Raw genomic sequence first — 11,399 nt, forward strand, 5'->3', positions numbered from 1 at the left:
TGGTCCGGCCCCGCTGGGCGGGTTTTACTTGCAAATTGTCTGGGGACAATTTGGAGCCAGCCGATGGTGTCTGCTTGGGGTAGGGACAGCAGCAAAACACTGGAGGGGTTTGTTTCTCTGGCACTGGCTGAGCTGTGGTCACGGGGACCACGCAGGGACCACGGGGAGCCTCTCCCGGGCCAGATATTGGAGCCCCAAGTGATGGCGGGGTGCGGGCAGATCCCCGCTTTTAGAGGAGCAGCCCCGGTGCTGGGGCGAGGTGTTGGCCGGGCGGCTTGCCCTGCCCCGAGGGGATGCTGCAAAGGTGTTGGGGCTTGTTCGGGGCAGTGGAGGCAAACACCAGCCTGGAGCGGCCTCGCTATAGGGCTGCCCCGGCCGTGGGGCCGAGCGAGGCGTCGGTGGAGGGCGAGGGGAAGCACGGCAGCCTCCCCGACACCTCCAGGCTGAGAACGGGCCAAGCGTGACAGCAGTGGCCGAGTGTAGGGTCCTGGGCAGCCTGCTGCCCTATGCCGGGCTTTGCCGGGGGGTCACCTCTCGGCAGCCCCCAGCGAGCGCCGGGTGCGGCGTGGAGCCTGGGATGTGGTGCTGGTGGAAGCGATGGCCCCCAAACTGGTTTGGCCTGTTTCAAACGCTCCCTCTCAGCTTATCTGGCTTCAAAGGGCTCCTGCTCCATCCCACACATACAAACACGCTCCCTGTGAACCCCCGGGGCCCGGGGGAGCCCCCTGCACCCTAAAAGCCGTGTCCCCGCCAGCTCTGCCTCCCCTCCATCTTCTCCTTTCAGCAGCCCCAAAACCTTCCTTGTTGCACCCATGGGTGCCCTGTGCTGGGGGGGTTCGAGGGGATGCAGTGGAAGGGACATGTTGGACCATGGCCGTGGTGGTGGTGGGGACCAACGGTGATTTTTTTGGAGCATCACGAAGGCAGCTGAGATGCGGCTCCGCTGCCCGGAATGGGGCAGCCGGGACCCCTGGGCACCCCGCCGGCATCTCGGCCGTGCCGAGGCTTTTTGCGGAGCCGCCACAAGCCCCAAAAGTGCAAACTTGGCTGCGAGGCGAGCGGGTTTCGAGCGCACATGCAAAACAACGGCGAAGAGACTGGTTGGGTAAGCTCCCGGGGCGGGCCCGCGCCGCAGCCCCACGCCCGCCGCACCGGCCCCGCCACAGACGGCATCACCCACCCCGTGCCGGGGCGCCCGGCACCCGTGTAGCACCCAGGGGTGCACCCGCCTGCCCGGGAGGATGCTGCAGGGCAACGGCCCTCCGGGGCCACCCGACAAGGTACGTGCCGGCCGGTCCCGCACCCATCGGCGTGGCTGTCCCCAGTGCGGGTCCCCTGGGAAAGCCGGTGGCACCCGCCTTGCCACCAGTCCCCATGCGCCGGGTGGAAAGGGACAGCGCGGATGCTGGATCCAGCAGCTGCCTGCTCCCGGCCAACTTTGGCCAAGAGGCTTTTTTTTCTCCTCTCCTCGTGCCTCAGTTTCCCCAGCGTGGTGGCTCTCGGCACGTGCGTGTCGTGGCCAGGCTGCGTGGTGCCACGTCAGCCACTCCCTGCTTGAAACGCCGATGCCACCGGCAGCCACAGGCTTCCCTGGGGACCCAGTTTTGCGGACAGGCGCTCAGTGGTGCTCGGGGTGGGAGAGGACAACGCGCACCCAGGAGCTGGGGTCTCCGTGGGGACGTGGCTCTGTCACCTCACAGAGGATGGGATATGGGTGCCTCCAGGCTGGGGGGTCAGTGACTGCTTTAGGGACCCCCAGACCGAGTTAATTTAACCCTGCGTCACCCTGACCGTGGCCGGATCCCCTCGAGAATCCCCCAATTTTGCTCCAAATGTGGGGTTTTTTTGTGCCAATTTGCTGCTTTTTAAGCATCCCAGCGCATCCCCGCTCCCATCCGACGCTTCCCCTATTAACAAGCCATTTTACGAGGCGAACGCTGCCGGTTTCGGCTTCAAACCTGCCTCAAACCCCCCCAGCTCCCCCCCCATGACCCCCCAGTTTCCATCTTTAAGCTGCAGGGCAGTGTCACGCTGCGGGGACGGGGGCTTGGAAGGGAGGCAGAGCCCGGGGGAATGGGGCTGCCAGCGGGCTTGGGGCCATCCCCGGGAGCCCCTTCGTCCCCTGGGGACGAAGGGGCTCCCGGGGATGGCCCCGAGCCCCTCGGTGCCTGGCACGGGGACGGCGGGCAAGCATCGGCTTGCACAGGGAGCGAAACGCCCTCCCCGCCTGCTCCCGGGGGGGGGAACCCGTGATTCATCCGGGCTTGGAGGGTTGGGAGCGCCCCGCTGAGCTCTGCCAAACTCAGTGCACCCGCCGACGCTCCCCGCGTGGGTGGTACCGAGGCGGGAGAAGAGGGGGGGGTCCTTGGGGTTACCCCTGGGTGCTGTACCCCGAACGGGTCAGGTGTGACCCCTAAGCAAAAGGGGGACTCCCAGTAAACCCATGAAGTCCCTGGATACCCCCCCCGAGCTGGGGAGGTGGGTCCCCCCCCGCATCGGTCCCTGGGCACAATGTGATGGTGGCACCAGGGTCTGCAGCCCGCTGGGGTTTGGGGAGGCCATCAAAATAGGGACCGTCACCCCAAAACACTCGCCCGCAGCTCTTGCCACCCCACCCCGGCATCAGCGGCTGCTCCTGCTGACGGCGGCACATTCCTCGGGGACAGCCGCCCTTTTCACCCTCTTAACGAAGCACAAAAGCTATCCCAGTGTTGTCATCAACGTCCCGGTGTTGTCATCGACGTCCCGGCGTTGTCATCGCCGGGTGTCGTAAGCCCCGTCTGGCAAAGCCCGTAACGCTTCTGCCAGGCAGGTTCGGAGCGGTGACGCCAAGTGCTGAGCCATGGCTCGCTGCGGAGCCGAGGCCGCGTTGCCACGCTCGCCTTCAAACCGCCAAAGCCAGCGCCAGCTTCTCTGGGCGATGCGCTGTGCCGGAGCCGACAGGCAAATGCCCCGTGCCCACGAGCCGGGGCAGAGCCTTGGCGCCTGGCCGAGAACAGGCACAACTCTGTTCAGGAGTGAGCAGCTCAGCAAGCTGGGGGCTAAGGGAGAGCGGTGTGAAACAACACCGTGGGGATTTCGGGAGCCGTTCCCGAGCGCGCCGGGCTGGGTGGGAGTATGTGGCGTCCTGCACCCTGGCCATGCCGGGGTCGGCCGGGGTGGCTCGGCGGGTGGGGCGAGCCTAATTAGTACCTGTGTGGTGGCAGCGGCTGAGTCACCCCGCGTTCATTACTGCCGGGCCTGCCGGCACTGAGCTGCCCCCCCCTTTTCTTTTTTTTTTTTTTTTTATTATTATTGTTGTTTTTTAATTCCCTGGCTGATTTGAAAAGCAAAGCAGGGAGGGCCCGGCCAGTAATTACTGCCAATTAGCCCCCGCTCCGGCCCTTTGGCGGGCCAGCCCCCCGCGCTGGAGGGGTTTGCTGGCCGTGGTGGTGGGCAGCCCGGCGGTCTGTGGTCAGTGGTGGGGCTGCCTGGGGGTCTGGGGTTCTCCTTGGGGGTCTGGGGCTCTGTGGGGAGGCTGCCTGGGGCTTGCTGGTGGGGCCGTGTGGGGGTCCGGGGCTGGCTGAGGAGCTTGCCTGGGGGTCCGGGGCTCTCCAGGGACGTTCCCTGGGGGTCTTGGGCTCATTGGAGGGACAATGCGGGGGTCTGGGGCTCAATGGCAGGGCCATGGGGGTCTCTGGGGGTCAATGGGGAGGCTTCCCCAGGGTCCGGGGCTCTCCATAGTGGCCATGTGTAAGGTCTGGGGCTCACTGGTGGGGCTGCCCAGGGGCCCCGGGGGTCAATGGGGAGGCTGCCTGGGGGGGGTCCGGCTCTCACTGCTGGGGCCGCAGGTACGACCACCCCGGACCCCCCCGGGGCGCCCGCCTGCCTCGCGCCCTCGTCCCTACGAGGTCGCCCCTGGGTGCCTTCCACCTGCGGCGGTGGCGGTGGCGGCGGGGGCCCGGTGTGGCCCCCTCCTTCCCGCCAGCGGCCGAGGCGTGGCGGCGACGGGGCGGGTCGGGTGCCTCCCTACGGCTCAGGGAAGCTGCCGCCGCCGCCACCGCCGCGCTCACCTGCGCAGGGCGGCCTCGCTCGCCTCGGCCTCCGCACCGCCGCCGCCACCACCGCCACCATGCAGGAGACTAACACCTTCTTGCTGTCGGCCCTGCAGCCCGAGGCCGGCGTCTGCTCCCTGGCCTTGCCCTCGGACCGGCAGCTGGACGGCAGGAGCCGGGAGGCGGCCGAGGCCCAGCGGCTGCGCAGCGCCCGCGTCCAGGAGCAGGTCCGCATCCGCATGATGCTGAGGGGGCAAGCGGCCGCCCGCCCCGAGGCCCCCGACCACATCGACGGCGGCAGAGGTGGGAGAACCCTCGGACCCCCCCGGGCGCACGCGTCGAAAACAGGCGGTGGGAGCCCCTCGGCCGGCATCGGGCTTTGGCTCGCACCCCGGCTTGGGGCTCGGGGGTTGCCCCCCACCCTGGCCGAGCCCGCTGCCGCACCCCCAGCACCGGGAATGGGGGCGGCACGGCCCCAGCGTGGGCTCATTTCACCCCGCTCAGGGGTCATGCCTCAGTTTCCCCACCTGCCCCCCTGGGTGGGGGGGGATTTGCACTGGGGGGGTCCCACGCCCCGCTTTGGGCTGGGGAGGGAGGTTTTGTCTCGCCCTGGCAGATCTCTCCCCATCCACCCCAGCCTTTGAGCGGCGCCGCTGGCCGGGCTCCAAGCTCCTCCATTTAACGTCTGCGCTCGCAGCCTCCGCCCTGCTGCTTCGCCCGGCACCGGCGCGGGGTTTCGCCGAGCCCCCTGGTCCAAGGTGCTGGGGGACCTCGGCGGTGGGGAGAGACACCCACCCCCCCCTCCCTGCCCTGGCACCCCGAGGGCTGCCCTGGGCGCGGGCGTGAGTCACGCTGCCATCACCACCGGGGCTGGCGGCGTCCTCGCCGTCCCCGCCGGCAGCCCCAGGGCGGTGGCAAGGCGGGAGGGCGGCGTGGGGTGCAGTGGGGCGGCCGGGTCCCTGCCGGGCTCCCGTCCCCAGGGTGGCGGAGCTGGGACTGGCTTTTGGGGGGGGATGCCTGAGCTGCCGATCCAGCTATGGTGGAGGGGACTGGGCTGAGCTGCCGCGTCCCCGCCGAGGCGGCAATTACTCCCCTCGCCGTCGGGGCACGATGAAAGGCGGGGAGGCCGCCGCTCGGCACTGCCGCCGCCTCTCCTGCTCCCGGTTGCCGGCAAGCAGGCGAAGGCAGCATCCTCCTGCTCCCTCGTCCCCCTCAGCACGGCCGGCACTGCCGCGGCTCCCGAAGCAGGTCCCCCTGGGATGAGTTGGGGGGGATCTTCGGTCCCCAAGACCACCCCTTTGGCTCCCCGGTGCTCACGTTGATCCCTCCGTCTCCGTCCCGCAGGTGGTCAGTATGGCACGACCCTGCGCTCCTCCTTCAGCTCCCGCTCCCAGACCAATGGCTTGGACCCCAAAGCCCCGGTACGTCCTAGGGGGGGTTTGTCCCCCATCCTGTGCCAGCGCCCATCACCGTGGCAGCTGGGGATGCTGGCAGGGACCCAGCTGCTGGCTGTAGCTTTGGTTGTGCCAAGAGAGGCTCTTGGCTCTGTCCTTTCCTCTCCCCACGGTGGGGATGGAGGGACAGGCTCGCGGGCACCCCCTAACCCCATGCTTTTCCCCCCCGCAGCTGTATCAGCCGCTGGCCAAGAAGGATTTCGGCACGCTGAAGGGCAGCGGCTGGTCCTCGCGCTCGGCGGTGGACCTCACCCCGCACAAGCGGATGGCGACCATCGGCAACGGGGGCCTGGCGAAGTGCCGGGGCTACGGCACCGGCTACACCATGTCGCAGGCTGCCAGCACCTCGCCGCGACCCAGCTCCTTCCACGAGCGCAACTACCGGCTCCGGCAGAACTTCGACACCCTCTCGCTGCGCTCCCTGCGGCTGGCTGACGGGCCGCTCCAGCCCGCCGCCATCGCAGATGACCGCTACAGCGTCATCTCAGAGCAGCTGGACCCCGTGGGTCACCGTCCCCTCTACAAAAGTCAAGGCAACGGCGGCTTCGCCCGCTCCTACACCTTCGAGAGGCAGATGAGCGCCGGCTCTGCCGCCAAGGCCGCCTCCGACTGGCTGGAGGGCGGCGAGGTGACCCAGAGCCGCACCATCCGGGCGCCCGCCATGCGCACGCTCCAGCGCTTCCAGAGCAACAACCGGTCGCGGCTGAGCACCGGCTCCTTCGGCAGCATCCAGGCGGCCTCGCAGGCGGGCGTCGGGAGCTCGTACATGGGGATGGTGGAGCACAGCTCCCGCGCGCCCTCCGTGCGCAGCCTGGCCGAGTCCAGCCACCACCTCCAGGACCAGCGCGCCATGGAGATGTACAACGGGCACAGCACGCTGCTCAGCCACCAGTCGGGGGGGTGAGCACCAACGGGGCTGGTCTGGCACCGGCTTAGTCCTTGTCCCCACCTTAGTCACTTGGCCGGTTGAGGGCAAAACCCTCCATCTCTTGCCTGGCGTTACCTTGCTGCAAGGGATGCAGGAGGAGGGGGTGAGATGGTGGGCACAATTTGGCCCCATAGTGATGGACCGTGGCATGGGTTGACCTCCAAGCGTGTCCTGCATGTGGCCTTAGCTCCTCTCATGGACACAGCCTGAGGCACGAGGGTAGGAAGATGCTCATTCAGCTGGGTCTGGAGTCCCGTGCCCCAGGAGTGCGGTGGGGAGGGAGATGGGTTGACGGGTCTCCTCCGAGAGGCGGGACGTGCTGGGGTGCAGAGGTGGAGGACCCCTGTGGGATGCTGTGCTCGGGCTCTTCCTCACCTGCCTGTGGCTTCCAGGTTTGACGACATCGACCTGCCCTCCGCAGTGAAATACCTGATAGCCAGCGACCCCAACCTGCAGGTCCTGGGCGCTGCCTACCTCCAGCACAAATGCTACAGCGACAGCAACGCCAAGAAGCAGGTGAGCACCCAGGAGGCGAAGGAGAAGGGGGCTGTCCCCAGCCCCTCTGCCATGCTGGGGCACCCCAGGGAGGGTGGAGGAGATAGAGGGAGCCCCAGGCCCCAGCCGAACGGGAGAGCGGCTGGGCGTCTCAACCCGGCCGGGCTCTCCCCTCCCAGGCCCGCAGCCTCCAGGCTATGCCCAAGCTGGTGAAGCTGTTCAACAGCCCCAACCAGGAGGTGCAGCGCCATGCCACGGGTGCCATGCGCAACCTCATCTACGACAACGCCGAGAACAAGCTGGCGCTGGTGGAGGAGAACGGCATCTACGAGCTCATGCGGACGCTGCGGGAGCCCGACGACGAGCTCCGCAAGAACGTCACAGGTTGGAGACGATGGCGGGGGGCGGGCAGGGGTCCTCCTCTCCTGGGGGTGGCACGTGGTGCTCCCACCCCATGAGCAAAGCTGGGATGACACTTCATGGGGATGACCTCTTTCTGTCATTGTTACCCACCCTGTCCCATGGCTGCTCCTGGCCACGGGTGGTCGGTGTGAGCCCCCCTGGGGAGGTAAGTCAGGGTGGACGTGCTCTCCAGCCATTCCCGGGACTGAGGATCCCCCTCTGTGCAGGGATCCTGTGGAATCTCTCCTCCAGTGACAACCTGAAGGATCGCCTGGCTCGGGACACGCTGGAGCAGCTCACGGACCTGGTCCTGGTCCCCCTCTCTGGGCTGGGGGGTTCGGGTGTCATCCAGCAGAACCCCTCGGAGGCGGAGATCTTCTACAACTCCACGGGCTTCCTCAGGTACCTGCTCTGGGCTGGCTCCGGTCCTCCCACTGTGGGTAAAGATTTGGATGGAGGGAGAGACACCATCCGTGCTGTATACATCGGGAGCAAGGTCTCTAGGGCTCGTTTCTGGGGTTCCCATCCCCTGCAGCACTTGTGCATCAAGGCAAAGCCTGGTCAGCCCCATTAGCTGCCCTCCCTGCAGTGGTGCCCAGGGGCAGGAGCGGGGTGGCTGTGGGGAAGCCCCTTCTCGCCCTGATCGACCCGCGTTCCCCGTGCAGGAATCTCAGCTCTGCCAGCCAGCAGACTCGGCAGAAGATGCGTGAGTGTCATGGGCTGGTGGACTCCATGATCCACTACGTGAACAGCTCCCTGGAAGTGGGCAAGTCAGAGGACAAGGTGAGCCCCGGGAGCTGGGTGCTGGGAGGGTTTGGGTGCCTTCAGACAGGGTGCTGCTCCCTCCCTCCCTCCCTGCAGCAGCCTGGCCATCATAGTGCAAAGGCATGTCTTGATGTGAGGGTGGGAAAACCAGCCTGGCTCCATCTGGGCTTACTGGGTGCAGCGGGGCACCGCTGGTGTCATTGGGGTGACTCTGGCCACGAAGCCCCATGGGATCGCGCCCCAGGGGACGTGCCAGCTGGAGATGCCCTGGCAGGCTGTTAAAAGGACTGACACCCTCATGTCCCGTCTCCCCCACCACCCAGAGCGTGGAGAACGCCGTCTGCGTCCTGCGCAACCTCTCCTACCGCCTGTACGACGAAATGCCCCCGTCCTCCCTCCAGCACCTGGAAGGCCACAGGAGGAACAACAGCAGCATGGTGACGGGAGAGCTGGTGGGCTGCTTCAGCCCCCAGAGCAAGAAAGCACGAGAGGTCAGCGGCTGGGAAGCGGTGGGCACCGTGACGGCCGTGTCACCTGGGGCGGGGTTGGCACTGGGAAGCTGCTGGCAGTGGAGGTGACGCCGGGGCGGAGGTGGACGCCGGCCTCGGCTGATGGGTGGGACACGCGGGTGAGCTCAGCGGAAGGTGAATCAGGTGTGTGGGGTGAATCAGGGTGCCGAACCCCCACTTTGCCATGCCACGGGGCGTGACGCAGCCGGGGTGACCTGCCGGGTCCCTGCCAGCCTGGAGCTGCACAAGGGCTGAGGCCAGGCACACGGGAAAAAGGGGACACCAGCAGCGAGGGGTGCTGCAGAGGGGACATCCCCTACGAGTCTAACAGTGCCGCCCCCATCCCCGCAGCACTACCTGAATGCGGACATCGTCACCTTCACGGAGGTCTCCAAGGACCCCAAGGGCATGGAGTGGCTCTGGAACCCGCAGATCGTGGGCATCTACAACCGGCTGCTGCAGCGCTGCGAGCTCAACAAGCACACAACGGAGGCGGCCTCGGGCGCCCTGCAGAACATCACTGCCGGGGACCGCAGGGTGAGGGCACGGGATGGGGCTTGCCCCATCTTGTCTGGTTGTCCCCACCACCCGGCCAGTCACAGCCGTGCCCGGGGAGGGGATGCACTTCCCTGCGGGTTGGTACCAGCCTTTCCTGGCTGGGGGACGTGGCCATCACGCTACTCACCACCTGGGCATGGGTCACCCCGACCTGGCCCCGTTGAGCAAGAGGAGGAGGAGGAGGAGGATGGGGGTGGGAGGAGGAGGAGGCAGCCGGCAGGTCCCCGGTGGGAGTCTCCAAGCGGGTGTTTGCCTCGGCAGTGGGCGGGCGTGCTGAGCCGGCTGGCCCTGGAGCAGGAGCGCATCCTGAACCCCGTGCTGGACCGCGTCCGCACCGCCGACCACCACCAGCTGCGCTCCCTGACGGGGCTCATCCGCAACCTGTCCCGCCATGCCCGCAACAAGGACGAGATGTGTGAGTGCCAGGGAGGGACGGGCAGGGCTGGGGCTGTGGGGAGGAGCCCGACGGACGCCCTCCACCCTTTTCCTCCTTGGTCTGGCCTCCAGTTACCTCCAGCCACGTCTCAGCACCTTCCTGCCTGCTGCATCCCTGCGCACAGCTGAGCGTGCGGTGGCCCGTCCATCCCCAGTAACCGAACACCCCCTGCACGTTGTGCTCTGCCTCCAACCCCACCATCTCACTTGGCCTTGGCCTTGTCCTCGTCCCCCAGCTCCTCTCCCAGGTGCCAAGGAGTCTCAGCAGAGACTCCAGAGAGCAAAGGGCTTGAAGATGTCCCTGGTGCCGCCCCGCAGGTCCTTGGCTGGACCCTCTGTTCCCTCATTGCCCCCAGGAGGCTGCAAGGTTCATCCCCAGGCTGCTGCGTGTCCCCTGGGTCTGGCCACCAGCCCTGACGTGATGCCTTTGCCCGCCAGCGACCAAGGTGGTCAGCCACTTGATCGAGAAGCTGCCGGGGAGCATCGGGGACAAGGCGCCGCCCGCCGACGTCATCGTGAACATCATCGCGGTCCTCAACAACCTGGTGGTGGAGAGCCCCATGGCCGCCCGCGACATCGTCTACTTTGATGGCCTCAGGAAGCTCTTCTACATCAAGAAGAGAAGGGACAGGTGGGAGCTCCCAGTCTGCTCTGCTGTCCCAGCTCAGACCTGGGGTCCAGTCCCGCTCTCCCCTTCCTCCCCTGGTCCAGCGAGGTGGAAGAGGGTCACAACCAGTCTCCCTTCCCAAGGCTTGGTGTTGGGTGTCCCCAGACCAGCTCAGAGTGGCCTCATGGCCACCTTCCAGCCCTTTGCCACCTCCTCGGGACACCTCACCACAGGGTTGCCCATCGCTGCAGCCACCTTCTTCCCATCTGGGTGCTTCTCACCTCTCCTGCCAGAAGTGCTTTACACCCTGCCCGTTGCAGTGGGCTCCAGCCTTTAGGCTTCTGCCTCTTCCCACCAGTGCTAAGTCCTCAGCCGCTCTGGGCCCTTCTGGGGTGGTATCCTCGGGCTGGTGGGCACCGTCCCGTGCCCAGCGGTACCCAAAGCTCATTGCATCCTGTCCCTGTCCCAGCTCGGACAACGAGAAGTCCTCCAGAGCAGCAGCCAGCCTCCTGGGCAACATGTGGCAATACACCAAGCTCCACCGGGACTTCAAGATGGTATGTACCACCCCCGGTGTCCCCTCCAGCCGGTGGGATCCTGGGATGGATCCCGAGGGTGGATCCCAAGGGAGTCGAGGCCAGGGGCTTCGTCCTGGAAAGCCACACCACCCAAATGCTTCCAGGCGTACGACGGGCCCCAGCTCCACGCCTCCCCCTCCTGAAGGGGTGGGGACGTCCCCAGAGCACCGTACCTGTGGTGGCACCTGCACCGGCGGGGTGGGGACAGCCGCGTGCCCAGCGTGGGGACAGCGTGGCCCTGTCGGTGCCGGAGCGGAGCGGGTTTGTGTTCGCGTTCCCAGAGCCCGGCGAGGCGTGGGCAGGGGTGTCCTCGGGCAGGAACGGTGACGGCACTGGCGTCCGCCCCGTGTGACGGGTGGCCTGTCTCCTTGCAGAAGGGGTACCGGAAGGAGGACTTCCTCGGCCTGTGAGGACAAACCCCGGGAGCCGGACTGCCCAGCACTGACTCTCCCCACCCGGGATGCTCCTGGCTGCCGGCCGTGCCCTGGGGAGGCTGCTCGCCACCGGATCCCCGCTCCGTAGCGTAGTCCCCGCCGCCTCCCTCACGCCTCCCCCCTCCGCCGGGTCCCCCTTCCCTGGGCGGGGGGACACTTGTCCTCCCTCTTGCTGCAGCCTTAAACCCAGCGACTGCTTT

At 67.1% G+C, this 11,399-nt stretch overlaps 1 protein-coding gene across 1 annotated transcript; it reads left to right on the plus strand.

Moving 5' to 3' along the window:
* The first annotated feature begins 1,241 nt into the window (after positions 1-1,241).
* Positions 1,242-11,175, plus strand: PKP3 (plakophilin 3). The gene is made up of 14 exons (XM_050898123.1): positions 1,242-1,280; positions 4,151-4,337; positions 5,379-5,455; positions 5,661-6,388; positions 6,809-6,932; positions 7,091-7,295; positions 7,541-7,715; positions 7,979-8,096; positions 8,402-8,569; positions 8,939-9,124; positions 9,407-9,560; positions 10,019-10,211; positions 10,657-10,744; positions 11,140-11,175. Exons 1-14 carry the CDS (start codon positions 1,242-1,244, stop codon positions 11,173-11,175), a joined length of 2,478 nt encoding a protein of 825 aa, XP_050754080.1.
* Positions 11,176-11,399: the final 224 nt, after the last annotated feature.

Source organism: Gymnogyps californianus, chromosome 5 (genome assembly GCF_018139145.2).
Source record: "Gymnogyps californianus isolate 813 chromosome 5, ASM1813914v2, whole genome shotgun sequence".
NCBI lineage: Eukaryota > Metazoa > Chordata > Aves > Accipitriformes > Cathartidae > Gymnogyps > Gymnogyps californianus.